The sequence below is a fragment of the Hyla sarda genome, chromosome 2 (genome assembly GCF_029499605.1).
Source record: "Hyla sarda isolate aHylSar1 chromosome 2, aHylSar1.hap1, whole genome shotgun sequence".
In the NCBI taxonomy this organism is placed as follows: domain Eukaryota; kingdom Metazoa; phylum Chordata; class Amphibia; order Anura; family Hylidae; genus Hyla; species Hyla sarda.
In genome coordinates this window covers 64,778,383-64,797,208 of record NC_079190.1, presented here as the reverse complement: position 1 = coordinate 64,797,208, position 18,826 = coordinate 64,778,383, and the positions used below count along the sequence as shown (strand labels likewise).

The 18,826-nt window shown below is 44.9% G+C and overlaps 2 protein-coding genes across 4 annotated transcripts in view; one reads left to right on the top strand and one right to left on the bottom strand.

The window, feature by feature from the left end:
• SUPT20H (SPT20 homolog, SAGA complex component) overlaps positions 1-17,756 on the top strand; it is a 102,745-nt gene extending 84,989 nt beyond the window's left edge. For 2 of the 3 annotated variants that reach the window (XM_056561940.1, XM_056561942.1), the window contains 4 exons: positions 484-615; positions 7,242-7,347; positions 15,262-15,380; positions 17,618-17,756. In XM_056561940.1, the coding sequence (XP_056417915.1) occupies positions 484-615; positions 7,242-7,347; positions 15,262-15,380; positions 17,618-17,719 (459 nt within the window). In that variant the 3' untranslated portion in view covers positions 17,720-17,756. The remainder of the gene's footprint in view (positions 1-483; positions 616-7,241; positions 7,348-15,261; positions 15,381-17,617) is intronic. The other variant, XM_056561941.1, reaches the window with a different exon arrangement.
• A 360-nt stretch (positions 17,757-18,116) lies between these two features.
• The window catches only part of EXOSC8 (exosome component 8), a 28,764-nt gene continuing 28,054 nt past the window's right edge, over positions 18,117-18,826 (bottom strand). Inside the window, exon 11 of the mRNA XM_056561945.1 lies at positions 18,117-18,253. Within this exon, the coding sequence (XP_056417920.1) occupies positions 18,138-18,253 (116 nt within the window). The 3' untranslated portion in view covers positions 18,117-18,137. The remainder of the gene's footprint in view (positions 18,254-18,826) is intronic.

The following is an 18,826-nucleotide window of genomic DNA, read 5'->3' as shown; positions in this document are numbered from 1 at the left end:
GGATGGATAGATGGATAGATGGATATGGATGGATAGATGGATAGATAGATATGGATGGATAGATATAGATTGATAGATGGATAGATGGATATAGATTGATAGATATAGATAGGTGGATAGATAGAGATATATATATATATATATATATATATATATATATATATATATATATATATATATATATATATATATATATAAAATATATAGATATCCAATCATTTTCCCAAAAGCTATATGTTCTAATCTGTAATAGATCGAGTATGGCCTCCTTTCATAGTTGCAATGTTGACATAGGCTAAAGCTGTGCACATGGATGGTTGTCTTCACATTGCTCTGTCGGACACGGCTTTACTCAGCAGTGCAACTGGGTTAAAATAAATACGGTAACAATAATAAAATAAAAAAATGAAAAGTGTCCTATTGTATTCACTTGTAATGAAGTACTCTGCACATTTCTGAAACTGGATGTCATCTTTGAAACAGCTTCCTTCACTTATATTCAATCCAATGCAACAACAACAGCAGCCGCAGCTGTCCCAGTACTCCCCACAGCAGTCCCAGCAGACCTCCACCTCCAGCCCCCAGCAAAGTGACCAGCTGGGGCTGATCCCATCGGTAAGAACTTTGTGTATCAACAAATCATGAAATCTTAAAGGGGTACTCCACTGGCCAGAATTGGGAACATTTAGTGTGGGTGCTACGGGGTCGGCCGCCACGCCCCCTCCTATAGATTTGCAATGAGGGGGCATGGCGTGACATCACGAGGGGGCGTGGTCAACCCACACAGCGTTCAAAAACGAAATGTTCCGAACGCTGGCCAGTGGAGTACCTCTTTAAGTTGGTATATTCACATGCAGTATATTTTTTTTGCACTTCGGGTTTCCGAAACCAATTAAAGCAATATCTGCAACAAATCTGCAGCGTGTGAACAGCACCTAAGGAATAGTTTAGGTTCCCAGGTGCATTTTCCTATAATGAGAAAGGTAATGTGATGTTGCAGTCGCTCTTTCTCCAATACAATCTGTTCTGTGTATAATGCATTCAGAAAATCTTTAGACGTCCGCTTTTTTTTCACATTTTGTTATGCTGAGGCCTTGTGCTAAAGTAAAAAAAAAATAATAATAATAATAATTTAAGCTTTCCCCTATATAATTCTATCATTCTGCATCACGCATAGTGTATTGAAAAGTGACATACCGTATTTTTCGCCATAAGACCCTCCGGCATATAAGACGCACCCAATTTAAAAAAAAAAAAAAAAAAGATTGTGAACCAAATACAATGTAAAGTATAGGACAGTGATCTTCAACCTGCGGACCTCCAGATGTTGCAAAACTACAACTCCCAGCATGCCCGGACAGCCGTTGGCTGTCCGGGCATGCCAGGAGTTGTAGTTTTGCAACATCTGGAGGTCCGTAGGTTGAAGACCACTGGTATAGGAGGTAATACTCGCGTGTCCCTGCCGCTCCGGACCCGTCACCGCTGCCCTGGATGACGCCCTCCATCGCTGTCGCCGCGTCCCCGGGTTGTCCCCGTTGCTTCGGAACGTCTCTGCTGCCCGGTATTCTCGCTCTCCGTCGCCGCCATCACGTCGCTACGCACGCTGCTCCTATTGGATGACGGGACGGCGTGCGTGACGACGTGATGACGATGAAGGAGAGCGCCGGCCATGCAGGGGATCCGGGCACGGAGCAGACACCGAGGAGGCAGGTAAGGTCCCTCCCGGTGTCCTGTAAGCTGTTTGGGATGCCGCGATTTCACCGCAGCTGTCCCGAACAGCCCAACTCAGCAGCCGGGTTAGTGTCACTTTTGCTTCAGTCTGAAGGGTTAATACAGGGCATCACCGCGATCGGTGATTTCCTGTATTAGCCGCGGGTCCCGGCCGTTGATGGCCGCAGGGACCGCCGCGATAGGACAGGGTTTTAATGTGTATTTGCCGTATAAGACTCACCGACTTTCCACCCCCCCCCCCCCAGTTTTGGGGATGAAAAAGTACATCTTATATGGCGAAAAATACGGTAAGTATTTAAGGATTCGGACCGCTTCTCCGGACTTAGTTGAAGTTTCTTTGGCAGAGATTACAGCCTCCAGTCTGCTCGGGGATGAGGCTATAAAACTTGCACACCGAGATTTTCTGCTATTCTTTTCTGAATATCCTCTGGGGCCCGTCAGTGGAAGCCATTTTTAGGTCTCACGAGAGATGTTCAGTTGGGTTCAAGTCAGGGCTCTGGAGGGTTCAAGGACATTTGCAGAGTTGTCCCTAATATACTTGGATGTGGGTTTAGGGTCATTGTGGGAGATATTTCAAAGCCTGTGTAGAGGTAGAGTGGTGTAGTTACCCATAGAAACCAATCATATTGCTTCTTTCATTTTTAAAAAAGGTCTGTGAAAAATGAAAGAAGCAATCTGATTGGTTGCTATGGGCAACTGCACCGCTCTTCCTCTACACAGGTTTTGATAAATCTCCTCCATTGTTTTGTTGGAAGGTGAATGTCCAGCCCAGTCTGAGGTCCAGAGGTTTTTATCTAAAAAAAAAAAAAAAAACTTTACCGTATATACTCTAGTATAAGTCGAGTTTTTCAGCACGATTTTTCATGCTGAAAACGCCCCCCTTGGCTTATACTCGAGTGAACTCCTGTAATTCCATACTCAGTGGTCTTCAACTTGCAGACCTCAAGATGTTGCAAAACTACAACTCCCAGCATGCCCGGACAGCCATCGGCTGTCCGGGCATGCTGGGAGTTGTAGTTTTGAAACTTCTGGAGGTCCGCAGGTTGAAGACCACTGCGGCCTTCGTCATCATCCAGACCCCCCCCCCCCCCCTTTTGTTTTCTACTCACCTCCCCTCGGTGGGAAGTTAGGGTGAGCTGTTGTGGGCCATCTATGCTGCAGGGATCGTCCGGTGGGGACGGTTAGTCGTTCCGTGCTGTCCATTTTTACCGGGAGGCCCTCTTCTACGCTCCGGGCCGCCCCCAGACTAGTGACGTTACCTTGACGATGACGCACAGGGACGTCCGTCCCTGTGCATGAACGTCCCTGTGCGTCATCGTCAAGTGGGGAGGTGAGTAGAAAATTAAAGGGGGGGGGGGGGGGCTGGATGATGACTAAGACCGCAGTGGTCTTTAACCTGTGGACTCCAGGTGTTTCAAAACTGCAAGTAGTTTTGCAACATCTGGAGGTCCGCAGGTTGAAGACCACTGCTGAAGGGATTGACAGGCGGTGATGATGAAGGGGGGGGAATGATGACAGTGGTCTGGATGATGACAGGGGGGGGGGATGATGATGGGGGGGATAATGACTGGGTCTGGATGATGACGGGGGTCTGGATGATTACATGGGGGGATGATGTATTTCCCACCCTAGGCTTATAGTCAAATCAATAACTTTTCCTGGGTTTTTGGGGTGAAATTAGGGGCCTCGGCTTGTATTCGGGTCGACTTATACTTGAGTATATACGGTACTTTACTCTGTTTAGCTTTTCCCCAAGCCTGACCAGTCTCCATGTCCCAGCCGCTGAAACCCTCCCCCCTCAGAGCATGATGCTGCCACCACCTGGCGCTTTGTAGGGAAAGGATCGGGCAGGTTATGAGCAGTGTCTGGTTGTCTCTAGACATGATGCTTAGAATTGAGACCAAAAAAAGTTTAATTCTGGTTTCATCAGACTAGAAAATCTTGTTTCTCACAATCTGAGAGTCCTTTTTTTATTTTATTTTTTATTTTTTATTTTTTGGGAAACTCCAAGGGGCGTTTTGTCTTTTGCTGAGCAGGCTTCTTTCTGGCCACTCCGCCATAAACCCCAAAGTGGTGGAGGCCACAGTGATGGTTGGCGTTCTGGAAGATTCTCCTTTCTGCACAGTCCATGTGAAATTTAAGTTTTGCGTTACGTTTATAAATTTGCAAAAATCTCTAATTCTGTTTTCCCATTCTCACTATAGGGTATTGAGTGTAGAATAAGGAAAACTTACATTTAAAAAAAAAAAAAAAAATTTTTTTATAACTTCACCACAAGGTCGCAACATAACGAAATGTGAGGAAAGGGTCTGAAGATTTTCAGAATGCATTGTGTGTATATAGATCATATTGCTTTTACTTGCAAACTTGTCCAAAATGTATTTATTTAGGTTATATTCCAAGCATCCTTTAACTATAGGCATCACTCTTTATGTATTTGCACACAGGAATCATATTTGATCATACATTTTTTTTTTTATTTTTTTTTTTAAGCTCTTACATTTTAATATAACACAATATACATTTTGTTAGGTTTAGTGTTACAAAACAAAATATTAAAATAAAACCTTATGCACATAAAAGAAAAACATTTTGTTTGCCAGATTCAGAATTTCTGAATTGTTTCATTCTAGATAGAATTTCACAAGCAATATAGCATTAGACACACGCCTAGTATGTTATTGCTTAAAGGACTACTCCGGTGTAAAACCTTTTATTTATATATATATATATATATATATATATATATATATATATATATATATATATATATATATATTTTTTTTTTTTTTTTTTAATCAACAACTGATGCCAGCAAGTTTAAGCAGATTTGTAAATTACTTCTATTAAAAATTCCTAATCCTTCCAGTACTTATTAGCGGCTGTATACTAAAAAAGAAATTCCTTTTTTTTGGGGGGGGATTTCTTTTCTGTCACCACCACAGTGCTCTTTGCTGACACCTCTGTCCATTTTAGAACTGTCCAGAGCAGCATATGTTTGCTATGGGGATGTTCTCCTGCTCTGGACAGTTCCTGACATGGACAGAGATGTCAGCAGAGAGCACTGTGATCGTGACAGGAAGAAATCTAAGAGAATTTCCTCTTTAATATACAGGAGCAAATAAGTACTGGAAGGATTAATTTTTTTTTTTATAGAAGTAATTTACAAATCTGTTTAACATTCTGGCACCAGTTGATTTAAAAAAAAAAAAAAAAACATTTCAAAAAAGTTTTCCACCGGAGTACCCCTTTAACATTTCCATTTCTAACCTCACCTGCACATTAGAATTATGGTCCACGTGACATATTTTTTTAATGTTTGCATTTGGAGATGAGCGAACTTACAGTAAAATCGATTCGTCACAAACTTCTCGGCTCGGTAGTTGATGACTTTTCCTGCATAAATTAGTTCAGTTTTCAGGTGCTCCGATGGGCTGGAAAAGGTGGATACAGTCCTAGGAGACTCTTTCCTAGGACTGTAACCACCTTTTCCAGCCCACTGGAGCACCGGAAAGCTGAACTAATTTATGCAGGAAAAGTCATCAACTGCCGAGCCGAGAAGTTTGTGACGAATCGAATTTACTATAAGTTCGCTCATCTCTATTTGCATTGGTAGCATGAATTCTGAATCCCTCCCGCTGTCACCACTTTTTCAATTTTGGGGCAGAATGCACAGTTATAGCCAACATGCATTGTCCAGTACTGTGCTGCGACTGACATTACCCTTATTCTATCCCCTCGCACAAGTGTCCAGGGCACTGTTTCCCAACCAGGGTGCTTCCAGCTGTTGCAAAACTACAACCCCCAGCATGCCCGGACAGCCAAAGGCTGTCCGGGCATGCTGGGAGTTGTAGTTTTTCAACAGCTGGAGGCAACCTGGTTGGGAAACACTGGTCCAGGGGATGAGTCCTTCAGATGGGTCCTCAAGATGAGTGAATTCGACCTGTGTTAAGGGAGCTGTCTAGTGGTCTACGTTGTGTAAAATCTGTACACATTTGTGTGAAACGCGAAATATCCAGTTTACGAATACATCTGCATTAGTAGTTATGCACCATTTTATCACTAAGCCAAGCCGCACCACTCCCAGACAGAAAGCTGCTCCTAACCAGAATATAAGAGGAGATTGTTGTGGGACAATACACGTAAATCACCAACATAGACTGAAGCACAATGCGATAGTTTTCTGCATGTCCAAGAAAGAAAAAAGACCAGCGCAAGAAAAAGCATGGCATTAAATGGGTACTCCCATGGAAAACTTTTTAATAAACTGGTGCCAGAAAGTTAAAAAGATTTGTAAATTACTTCTATTAAAAAATCTTAATCCTTCCAGTACTTATTAGCTCCTGAATACTACAGAGGAAATTATTTTCTTTTTGGAACACAGAGCTCTCTGCTGACATCACGACCACAGTGCTCTCTGCTGACATCTCTGTCCATTTTAAGAACTGTCCAGAGTAGGAGAAAGTCCCCATAGCAAACATATGCTGCTCTGGACAGTTCCTAAAATTGCTGACATCATGACCACAGTGCTCTCTGCTGACATCTCTGTCAATTTTAGGAACTGTCCAGAGCAGTATATGTTTGCTATGGGGACTTTCTCCTATTCTGGACAGTTCTTAAAATGGACATAGATGTCAGCAGAGAGCACTGTGGTCATGATGTCAGCAGACAGCTCTGTGTTCCCAAAAGAAAACCATTTCCTCTGAAGTATTCAGCAGCTAATAAGTACTGTAAGGATTAAGATTTTTTAATAGAAGTAATTTACATGTAATGTGTCATATTCCAATTTATAACCATCATGTATCAGGTTTCTCTGGTATTAGTCTAGAGGTGAATGGTTCCTATTTGTTTAACTTAAAATTTACAAATCTGTTTAACTTTCTGGCACCAGTTGATTTAATAAAAAAAAGTTTTCCACGGGAGTACCCCTTTAAGATGAGAAGGCTGACCGAGGGGATTGTCTGAAACAGGCACACGTGGTCAGCTGTTCACATCTAGCCTTTGCCAAAGTACTCTTGAACATTCAGTTCCCTCTAAGGGTCTATTCACACTGCAGAATTCCGCCTCAAACTAAAGCCCATAGACTTTTATGGGATTCCGCACTCCCATTCACACTTCGGAATTTCCACTTACGGAACTCCGCTAGCCCATAGACTTCTATTCGATTTCGCACTCCCATTCACACTTCGGAATTTCAGAAGTGTGAATGGGAGTGCGGAATCCCATAGAAGTCTATGGGCTTGAGTTTGAGGCGGAATTCTGCAAGCGGAAATTCTGCCGTGTGAATAGACCCTAAAGCCCCAGTTTGTTTCTGTGGAGAGTGTCTGTAAGAGAGTGACCTACTACTGCCAGATACTTACATTTAAGGCTCCTCATTCTTGGCAATGGTGGAAGTCCCAATACTTTTTGGAGGACCTGCATACCAGATATGATATGTGGATGTATTTATTCTTCACATAGTTCTTTTCCATTCCATTCTGATGACAGATCTTTTGCCTTGTTCTTCTCAGGGAATGGAGCAAGGTCCTAGCGGTCAGGAGCAGACGTTATCTTCTCAGCAAGCAGCTGTTATTAACCTAACAGGAGTAGGTGGTTTCATGCCTCAGCAGACAGCTGGTATGTATCCATACTCCCTCAGTGCATTCCCCTGAACACCACCCCCTCTCCACCTCAATCTTCTCTCAGACAATGGTCATGCAGCAAAAGTGGGAGTCCATTACAAGGAGCTTTCCATAGTGGATTCTAGGAACAAGAAGGTTCGGCGTTACCAGTGGTTCTAGTAGAAGGCTCTTGAATAAGGCATTTTTGAAGTTGATATTTTCCTGTCACACCCCAACCAACCCATTGGAATGCTCATGTCACCAGGCATTGGGGTTGTGTTGGTACTGGGGAAAGATTGCTGTAAATTATGTAATGCAGTAAGGCTGGGTTCACACTGCATGCTTGACCTCTGTTTAACATAGGAACCTCCTGTTGTTATACTTTTAAATGTTTCCATGGATGCCAATACAGTGGTCCCCCGACATACGATCATTTCAACATACGATGGTCCTGACATATGATCATTTCAACATACGATTGCCTCTCAGAGGCCATCATATGTTGAAGGCAGCATCAGCGTATGATGCTTCTGTGTGTCGGGGCCATCGCAAAAACAGCTATCCGGCAGCTCTGACTGCTTCAGCTGATGCCGGATAGCCATTTAATGTGCCCCATGTGGCCCGCTGAATGATACTTACTTGTCCCAGCCGCTCTGGCCCATTTTCGCTGCTCCTCTGCTGCTGCCTTGCACCATCGCTCTCCATTGCCATCATCATGTTGCCACCCCGTCGTGGCTACTTAGAGCGATGGCGCAGAGCAGCGGCACCATAGTGATACGTGAAGGAAGTACAGAAAATGCGGGGGTTCTGTATCCAGAGCCCTACTGTTAAATAGAATTGATAGGCCAATAGGTATACTGGATGCTTTTTATTTCATTCGTACATAAAAAGTACAACTGGACCACACGTTTCGGCGTGCTCTCACGCCTTCCTCAGGTCCACAATATAAAATGTGTGGTGTCCTGTCAGTGCGTTCCTGTGTCCGAGGTTGGCGTGGTCCAGTTGTACTTTTTATGTACGAATGAAATAAAAAAACATCCTGTGTACCTATTGGCCTATCAATTCTATTTAACAGTAGGGCTCTGGATACAGAACCCCCGCATTTTCTGTACTTCCTTCACATATAGCTTTTTCCGTTGCTCTGCCCTGGGCGTAACGGACAAAGGGGGTACCAAGCAGCAAGCTGTAACAGTCCACCCCACACTACTCCAAAGCCGCGCCATATACGCCGCACTGCTCTTAGAGGTCAGTACCACTGCACAGGTGTGGTCCTTTTTATCTCTCTCTTTCCAATCAAGAGGTACAAAACTTCACCAGAGGAGCGGCGAACTGACGGTCCGGAGCGGCGGGGACGTGTGAGTATAAGTATGATTGAGCATACCTCAACATAAGATGGTTTCAACAAACGATGGTCCGCCTGGAACCAATTACCATCGTATGTTGAGGGACCACTGTAGATAGACCTTAAGTTCTTCATTGGCATCCAACTGGTTGGTATGCAAGTATGGTATACCACATATTTCCATAGAGAAGATGATGTCAAAATTTTTTTTTAATAAAATGGCTGCCACATTAACCATTGTTGCCATCTAACACGTGCCCATGTAACATCATGAGTGTTTCTATGGCGTTTATGTATCTGTTAAATGGATCCCATATTAGTCTATAAGGGAAGATGCCCCCTCCCACCCCCCATAATCTCCAGAACGAGGCCCCAGCTCGTGCATACTGCAGATGAGACACGCTCTATTTATTTCTATGGGAGCGCAGAAGATAGTGGAGTGCTTTACTCCTATAGATATGAATGGAGCATGTGTTTTTTGCAGCATGCTGCGTTATGGTGGTGTTTTTTTTTTTTTTTATTGTTTTTTTTTAACCCGACAATTGAGTTTAAATGGAGGCCGAAGACCCAGTGTGAACCCATCCTGATGCTTAAAATGAAACCGTTTTTAATTGGACTTTTTCTGAAGATACAACTTATTGTAAATTTTATATGCCACCGATTTAACTTTCCATAGCAACAGACTTATCTGTTCTATTAATAAATGTACAACATAGTTAACATCCTATCAGAATGAGATTCTGCACAGGTTTTAATGAAGAAGAAAAAATAGTTCCACAAATACAATTTTTTCCTTTCTAGTAAAAAGCAACATTTATTTTAGAAGAGACTCCGAAATGATGCAAGAATCTCTTATACAATAGTGTTGTTTAGGCCTGGGCCACACTTTCAATGTAAAATCGCGGGTTAACCGCAATCATGACCTCCCCTATGGGTAAAGCTGGTAGATGACCTTGCAACTGGCACATTAAAATATGACTAAATGGGACGGTAATCTGCCAAAAATGTATTTTTCATGGGGAAATGTTGAAGGTGCGCAGTAATCCTGTACTACAATTCACACTCTACAAACCTGAATCTTTAGGCCAGTGTTTCCCTACCAGGGTACCTCCAGCTGTTGCACAACTACAACTCCCAACATGCCCGGACAGCCTTTGGCTGTCCGGGCATGCAGGGAGTTGTAGTTGTGCAACAGCTGGAGGCACCCTGGTTGGGAAACACTGCTTTAGACACACACGGGATGATTTCCATCCACTAGTGTACCAGCTATCTTTACACGTATTGTATGTCATCGAACTGCAGCAAGTTATTGCTAACATTGTTCACCCCACTTTACAAGGCACAAGAGGGGGAAATCTTTGCATAAACTTGTCGGTAGGGTCTTAGTGGGGGGTTGGGGACCTTCACAAGTATTACATATTAGTATTTACCATAAGATGTGGCTGCTCAGCCTTTGTACATGGGGATGTTATGTTTACAGCTATAACACTGTAAATGTTGAAATTGATAATTTTTTCTTATAAGCATTTAGGAGATAACAACTTGATTTTTTAATTCTGTGGCCACTCTTTAAAGTGTACCTGTCACTATAAAATAATACATTTCTCTATCGGCTCCATTGGGGGATACAGAGACCATGGGTATATCTTGCTGCCACTATGAGGCTGACACTAGGCATACAAAAAGAAGTCAGTCCCTCCTGGCAGAATATACCCCGCCTACTGATTCCAAGGGGCACGGGGCATAGAGTATTCTCCGTTAACCCCTTCCCGCCAATGGCCAGCAATTGGGGTTGCCCCTTGGGTCCGGGTCCCCCTATTTTCCCTGCTCGTTCCGCTGTTTTAGCCTGATATGATGCAGGTGACCATAGCTGGCTGAAAACATCTTAGGTTAGTATGGCTGCATGCAGGGTGAGTATATTCCTCTCCTTTGGGTGAGATTGCTCCATTTTATTTGCTGTCTCCCTGTTTATTAGCTCCTATGTCCGACTCCAGACCCGGACCTCCTCCCAGATAGGCGGCTGCAGCCCTAGTCACCTACTACTCTTGTATGGGCTGCAAGACCAAAATGCCTGGTGGTTCCACTGAATCCGCCTGCTCCACCACGCACACCATTCCTTCTGTACCTGCTTCTCAGGATGCCCCTCCTGGAACGCTTGTTATCCGGAGTGGATTTCCTCCCTTTCCCAGTCGATCTCCGATCTGGCTAGGGTCTCCAGGACAGTGGTTTTGGCTTTGGAGCGGTCTTCCCTGTGCTCTTTTCCCAGGTAGTCCCGCTCAGTTTCTCCTGACCCCCACTTCCAGCACTCACACAAGCAGCCAAAAGTGCTTTCTTCAGACTCTTCCCCTGAGCCACTCGATCGGGATAGACACACTTTCCGTAGATCTCAATCCTCTTCCACAGCGCTCCTGCTCTAGGGGCCGCTCCCCCGGTGATCATCCGAGGTCTCAGACTCATTGTTCCAGGTACAATATGCCTCAGTCTAAGGCAACCTCCACATGCTCCCACTCTCCAGAGGTATTAGTGGATGACATGTCGGATACCACCTCTGATCAAGAGGAACACTCTGCCATGTCTGATATGGTGGACAGTTTGGTGTCAGCCATCAGGGACACGTTTAATCTAGAGGACCCAAGAACTTTGGATCCTGATCCGGAAATTTATTTTTGCTCTCGTCGTTCCCCCAAGGCTTTCAGCTCTCATGCTGTATTTGATGCTTTGCTAGATGTGGCTTGGAAGCATCCGCATAAACCGTTTCAAGGAACCAAGAAGATCCAGACTCAGTTTCCCTTCCCTCAGAATCTGATTTCCAAGTGGATGACGCCGCCGGCAGTTGATCGTCCGGTTTCGCATCTGTCCAAGCAGACTACTCTGCCTCTGGCAGATGCAGCGTCTTTTAAGGATACGGCGACAAGAAGATCGAGAACTTGGCGAAGTTTGCCTTTGAAGCGGCAGGTTTGTCCTTGTTACCTACCTTCGCTTCCGCCTGGGTATCCAAGGCAGTCTCGGATTGGGCTTCTCAGCTGCGCCAAGGCATCCTGTTTACGGTGCTCCTTGGGAGGACTTGGCGGATATCGCTCGTCAACTTTCTGACGGGGGACTTCCTCTGTTCGGCTGCTTTGGAGTACGCACGATGTACGGCCTTTGCCTCAGGTAACTTGGTTGCGATTCATCGCTCCATGTGGCTGAAGGCGTGGGATGCAGATGCTGCTTTGAAAAAATCTGAGTTGTCCTTCTCAGGTTCACGGCTTTTTGGGAAACTGCTAGATGAGATAAGATCAGAATCTACTGGAGGTAAAAGCACTCTGCTGACGCAGAACAAACCCCACCACTCCGACCCCCGCCGGAAGACTGCTTCCTTTCGGTCCTTTGCATCGGATCGTCTTCCCAAGCAGGCCCCTTCCTTCAAGGCACGTCCTTCCTGGAAGCAAGACAACCGTTCTGGCAGTTTCTCAGCCAAGTCCGGTAACCGTAAGCCCCCCTCTTCCTGAAGGGACGTCCCTACCGGTATCCTCTTCTCGGTAAGAGGACGTCTGTCTCTCTTTTCCGGGACATTTGGCTAGCGTAGGTTCAGGACTCCTGGGTTCGGAACGTCCTATCCGATGGTTACCGGATAGAGCCGCTTAGTGATGTAGGTGGTCTCCAAGATTCTGCTCTGGGCCGAGACTAAAGTGCCTGCTTTCTCCGCGATTCACATTCTGGGCATGGAGAATTGGGAAGCAGACTTTCTCAGCCGGTCCTCCGTGGATCCGGGGGAGGTGTCTCTCCATCCAGAGGAGGCGATCTCGCAGATCTGCGCTGTTTAAGGGAACCCCGGATATGGATCTCTTCGCGTCTCGCCACAACAGACAGGTTCCCCGCTTTGTAGCAAAGTCATGCGACCCTCTGGCTCTGGACATGCTTGTAATTCCATGGTCGTCCTTCAGTCTTCCCTACCTCTTTCCCCCTATGCCTCTCCTGCCCAAGGTTCTGAGGAAACTCAAGGCGGAGGGCATTTCCGCCATTCAGGTGGCCCCAGACACGTGGTACGCCAACGTACCTCTGCGTCTTTCGGTTCACCCCGATATGCTCTCCCAGGGTCCTCTCTGCCAATTTGCTGTCGCTGTATTTGCCAGCGTTGCGGTTGAACCCGCGATTCTAAGGGCTTGGGGGTTTTCTCCTGGAGTGAATCACGCCATGCTGCGGGCTCGTAAGCCTCCTTCCGCTAGGATTTACCACCACACTTGGCGGGCATATTTTAGGTGGTGTGAGGCGCAGTCTGTCTCTCCAGTTATCATTTCCTTTCTGCGCATTCTTGCAATCCGGTCTGGATCAGAATTTGGCGCTCGGCTCCCTTAAAGGTCAAGTTTCGTTTCTTACAACGGCCGTTGGATTCCAACCCTCGCATCTGCACCTTCCTGCAGGGCGTGGCCCATGCGGCTCCGCCGTACCGGTCTCCCACCCCTGGTCCTTGGGATCTCAACCTGGTGCTCGGTGCTTTCAGTGAAGCTATGTTTGAACCTCTTTGCGATGCTTCCCTTTGCGTTCTTTCCTGGAAGGTCGCCTTCCTCATCACCGTTACCTCCATTAGGAGAGTCTGAGTTGGCTGCTCTCTCTTGTCACTCTCCCTTCTTGGTATTTCACCAGGACAAGATTGTTTTTTGGCCGTCTCCCTCCTTCTTGCCCAAGGAGGTCTCCTCCTTTCACGTCAAAGAGTAGATCGTTCTTCCTTCCCTCTGTCCGGCTCCATCCAACGCCAAGGAGCGTTCCCTTCATTGTCTGGATGTGGTTCACGCTGTCCGGATCTATCTTTCCGGCAGGGTGATGTTTTCTTTGTGATTCCAGAGGGTCGTCACAAGGGTCTTCCAGATTCCAAGGCGACAAGTTTGCGGTGGATTCGTTCCACCATCTCGGAACCGTACCGTCGTAAGGGGGAGGTCCCACCCTTTCGGGTGACTGCGCATTCCACATGTTCCGTTGGGGCTTCTTGGGCACTAAGCAATAGTGCTTCAGCCTTGCAAGTCTGCAAGGTGGCCACTTGGTGGTCTTTGCACACCTACTCCACACTTTTGTGTCCGCTGATGCTGGTTTGGATCCCAAGGTTTTGCAGGCAGCAGTGGCTCAGTCCTCTGCCTGATTATGTTTTGGGTACTTTTTCCCACCCAGGGAACTGCTCTGGTACATCCCACGGTCTCTGTCTCCGAATGGAGCCAAGTGATAAAAGTAGATTTTTTTTATGATCCATTGGGGGGACATAGCACCCACCCCTTTGTTTTGGTTACTATGGTTTGGTTTTCCTGTCCGAGGGGTTGTGTTCGGTTCTTTTTTTTGTCTGGTTCCCTCAGACACCTGCTGGATTCCTTTTCTGTCTGTCCTCTCCTACTGCTTTGGGACTAAACTGATTGATTAGCTCAGTCAGTAGGCGGGGTATATCCTGCCAGGAGGGCCTGACTTCTTTTTGTATGCCTAGTGTCAGCAAGATATACCCACTGTCTCTGTATCCCCCAATGAATCCTCAGAGAAAGAGAGATTTTACGGTAAGCATAAAACAAATCTACTTTTGATATGTCGTGGAGACACATCAAATGTTTTTCAGACCCCAACTGATCAGTAAAAAAAGATGTGAGGTGCGTGCTTAGCTGGTTTTCTCCTGGCTTTGTCACATGACCAGGACGGACTTATAATGTAGCTTTCTGGGACTGTCCGCACACAGAGAAATGTGGATCCTGTGTGCCGGAGTGCACAGGAGACGACCTAGCAGCCAATCTAAATCCACTAGCTTAGGGACAATGGAAATGAAAGATAAGAGCCAGCAGAGGGAAAAGCTGGTGAAGTAAGCCATATTCAAGTCATATAATGGCCAAACATAATGCTACTCCTCCCGGACACACATGATGACTGTTCCTGAACAAGCTTAGTGATCATTTACATTTTGTGATACTAGATAACCTTAAAAGCGTACTTTACTGGTCAGTGTTCAGAACTAAATGTTCCGAATGCTGTTTTCGTGCTGCGATGGTCGGCCACACACCTTCAATGCAAGTCTATGGGAGGGGCGTGAATACTGTCATGCCCCCTCCCATAGACTTGCATTGAGGGGGCATGGCCGTGACATCACGAGGGGCGTGGCCGACCACCGCAGCACAAAAACAGTGTTTGGAACATTTAGTTCCGAATGCTGGCCAGTGGAGTACCCCTTTAAGCCCTCATGCATACAGAGCCATTTTCCCCTAGCAGAGCTGTATATACAGGTATGTGCAAGATGTTTAATAGTTTTGTTAGTTGGTAGCCTATTAATTGGATTGGCACACCCTGATCCTCAGTCATGGCTAATCAGAAAGCTTCCAGTCACCTATAAAAAAACGTGCCTGCAGCCTCTGCGGACAAAGGGTTTACATAGTATTAGCAAGAGATTTTCCTAATCCAGGAGTATCCTGGAATACTGGGAATGTAATTTTATTACTGCTTGGAGACCATGATCCTACTGTAAATGAAGCCTGTCCTGCAGACACATCCCCTACAGGTACGGATGCCCACGTAGGTACACTACACTTTAACATTCACTGTTTCCGCGTTGATTTCCTTGCTCTTCCCTTCTCCTTTCCATAGTGTTATCTCAGCTCGGCTCTGCTGTGAACAGATCCGGGCCCAAACTTCCACACAAGAATATGCATCTATCTCCTACAGCTCTACAACTGCAAAAGCAGCAACAACAGCCTCCCATACAAGTAAACAAACAAGAGCACAAAAATTAGCAAACTTTAAAGTATTGCTTCCAAAAATTATAAGGATGGGATAATGGAGACGTCACCAAGATTTTTTTCTGAATACAAACTATGCAATGATTAATGCTTGAAATCAGATATAAAGCCCTTTTGATTTTCATAGTAAAAAGAGTTTTCTGGGAATTCCCAGAACTCCTGGCACCCCCACTGATCCTGATCAGTTGATTGAAGGGTCCATGGCACTCTGGGCTCTTCATTGCAACTCAGTCCCTTTAAAGGGGTACTCCACCCATAGACATCTTATCCGCTATCCAAAGGATAGGGAATAAGATGCCTGATCGCCACTGGGACCCTCCAATCTCTGTGCAGCACCCAGCCTTTATTTAGAATGCTGGGTGCGGGCGGCAGGGGTTGGGATGTCACACCACGCCCCCTCCCATAGACTTACATTGATGGGGAGTGTCTGTGACATCACAACCCCAGAACAAAATGTTCCGAACGGTGGATCAGCGGAGTACCCCTTTAAGGCTAAAAAGCCTAGGCTGCAATACAAGGCACATTGGTAACCAATTGTATGGATTTATGCCAATAAACAACCAAGGTGATGCAGCACTCGCTCCCCCACAGCCCATCTGATCAGCCGGAGCTGCCAGGAGCCTGACCACCACCAAAGCTGACATTGATGGCTTAATCTTAAATCCCGGAAAACTCCTTTTTAAAGAAAAATCAATGCATGCTAAATTATTTGGTGCTGCATGTGACATGCTATAGCAAGATTGTAGAGCTGGGATTGGCTGCAGTTGATTGGAGGTGCAAATTAGTAATTGCTACATTGTTTACATAATATATAGAGCACTAGATGTGTTCTCAGTTCCTGATATACGCTATTTAGTTCACCAACTATTGACTTCATGGACCACGGCTGGAGAGGAAACAGGTGTTCCCTTATATAGGTCATATCCACAAGGTGGCTGAACATATAGAGCTGTATATGGATTTATGTCATCTGTAAAGCTGCTTTAAAGGAAATGTATAGGTAAGCCCCAATATCAGCAGAGTATCAGACAGTGTTCTCTACAGTAGATAGATTAGGCAAATCATGATCCCAAAATAGGAAACAATGGGGTGAGTGGGGCACCCATAACTGTTCTGAGCCTACTAACTTTACCAACAGGGCCATTTACTGACCCTGGATCCTCAACACCACTTGCTTTGGTACCACTGATGCTGCATGACTGCTCATTCATGTGTCTTTGTGCATCGCATCCAACTTCAGATTGCTTATGCTAAATATTTTGCATTTAACTCCGCAGGGGTACTCCGGTGGAAAACGTTTATTTATTTTTTATATCAACTGGTGCTGGAAAGTTAAACAGATTTGTAAATTACTTCTATAAAAAAAAAACTCAATTCCAGTACTTATCAGCTGCTGTATACTACAGAGAAAGTTCTTTTCTTTTCGAATTTTCTTTCCCTCTGGACACAGTGCTCTCTGCTGACACCTCTGTACATGTCAGGAACTGTCCAGAGTAGGAGAAGATCCCCATAGCAAACCTCTCCTGCTCTGGACAGTTGCTGACCTGGACAGAGGTGTCAGCAGAGAGCACTGTGGTCAGACAAAAAAGTAGTTAAAGAAAAACTTTCTGGGGGAGATTTGTCAAAGTTGTCTATGTCCCGCATCAACATAGACCAAACTACAGAGGGTTAGGCCGGTCTATTGTGCGCCTAATTTATCAAAAGGCGCACGGCTTTTGATAAATTCTGCGCACAGACTTGGTGGGGATCTATGCTTTAGACTGTATTTATACCATCTTCAGCATGGTCTGACATTTCAGCGTACTTTCAGCCGATGCGACTTGTCGCTGAAAAGTCGCTTTTGATAAATTCAGCACCAATGCATTTTTCCGTCTAAAATAGACTTGCATGCATCATGTTCTAAAAATCCTCTAAAGCAAAAGTTGCAGAAAAGTCGCACATATTTAGACTGCGACTTTCTGTGCGACAAATTTAGACAGGAAAAACCAGTCTAAATCCTTTGATAAATATCCCCCTCTGTATAGTAAACAGCAGCTGATAAGTACTGGAATTAAGATTTTTTTAATAGAAGTAGCTTAACTTTCTGGCACCAGTTGATTTAAAATAAATTGTTTTCCACCGGAGTACCCCTTTAAAGTTGTCTGAAAATGTATTTTTTTTTATTTTTTTTTTTTAACTCTTTTCCTTTATCTATATGGTAACAGTTGCAATTCTTGCAACAACGAATGCAGCAAATGGCTACGGCAGCAGCACAAATTCCACCGCACCCTCCACCTCGTTCAGACAGCCGATCAAGAAATAAGTGAAGAGGACACCTCCCAACACCCTGGACCCAAAAAGCTGCGGACACCGGCCACTACGGTTCACCGCCGACAAACCAGAGACACTGAATGGACTCATCAGCCAAAAATTGCCTTCTCTACAATAGTTTTAAATGTCTTTTAATATAAATACATCAGAGTAAAAAAAAAAAAAACAGGTTTGTGAAAAAGATGAACTTAATGAACTTTGCATAAAAAACTAAGCTAAAGTATCAATAGAGATTTTACAGACAAGGAAAAGTTTTTAAAGTGTTTTCTTAGGTGCATTACAATAATGAATGTATAGAGAAGCCCATACACATACTGTAGCAAAGGGATAGCTTTATTTAGTAAAAAAAAAACATCTCCATCTCTAACAAATACAACTTTTTACATGGTCATTTATCAAAAACAAAAGTCTACTTTATTGAGTCTTGACGCTTAGCAGAACTTCCTCCAGTAGAGCCTGCACTTCTTTATGTCTGGAAAACGCCCGACTGATGCACTCCTGAAGTTTTTCTGCGGAAAGGGAGCTCCCGCCTGAGCATTGAGGGGAAAAAAAGAATATTACGTCAAGTAAGATCATCATTATGGACATTGTGTTAACTGTTTTTTTTTTTTTTAATGCCTTCCACTGATCCCCTAATATAATGTTACACTTTGCTTAAAGGAGTACTCCGGTGGAACACAGAGTTCTCTGCTGACATCTCTGCCCATTTTAAGAACTGTCCAGAGTAGGAGAAAATCCCCATAGCAAACATATGCGGCTATGGAAAGTTCCTAAAATGGACAGAGATGTCAGCAGAGAGCACTGTGTTCAAAAAAGAAAAGAATTTCCTCTGTAGTATTCAGCAGCTAATAAGTACTGGAAGGATTAATATTTTTTAATTTACAAATCTGTTTAACTTTCTGGCACCAGTTGATTTAAAAAAAAAGTTTTCCACCGGAGTAGCCCTTTAAAGGGGCACTCTGCTGCCCCAGTGTTCAGAACATTTAGTTCTGGGTGCGAACTGCGGGGGTCGTGACATCTCAGCCGCGCCCCCTCAAGGCAAGTCTATGGGAGGGAGCATGGCGGCCGCCACGCCCCCTCCCATAGACTTTCATTGAGGGGGG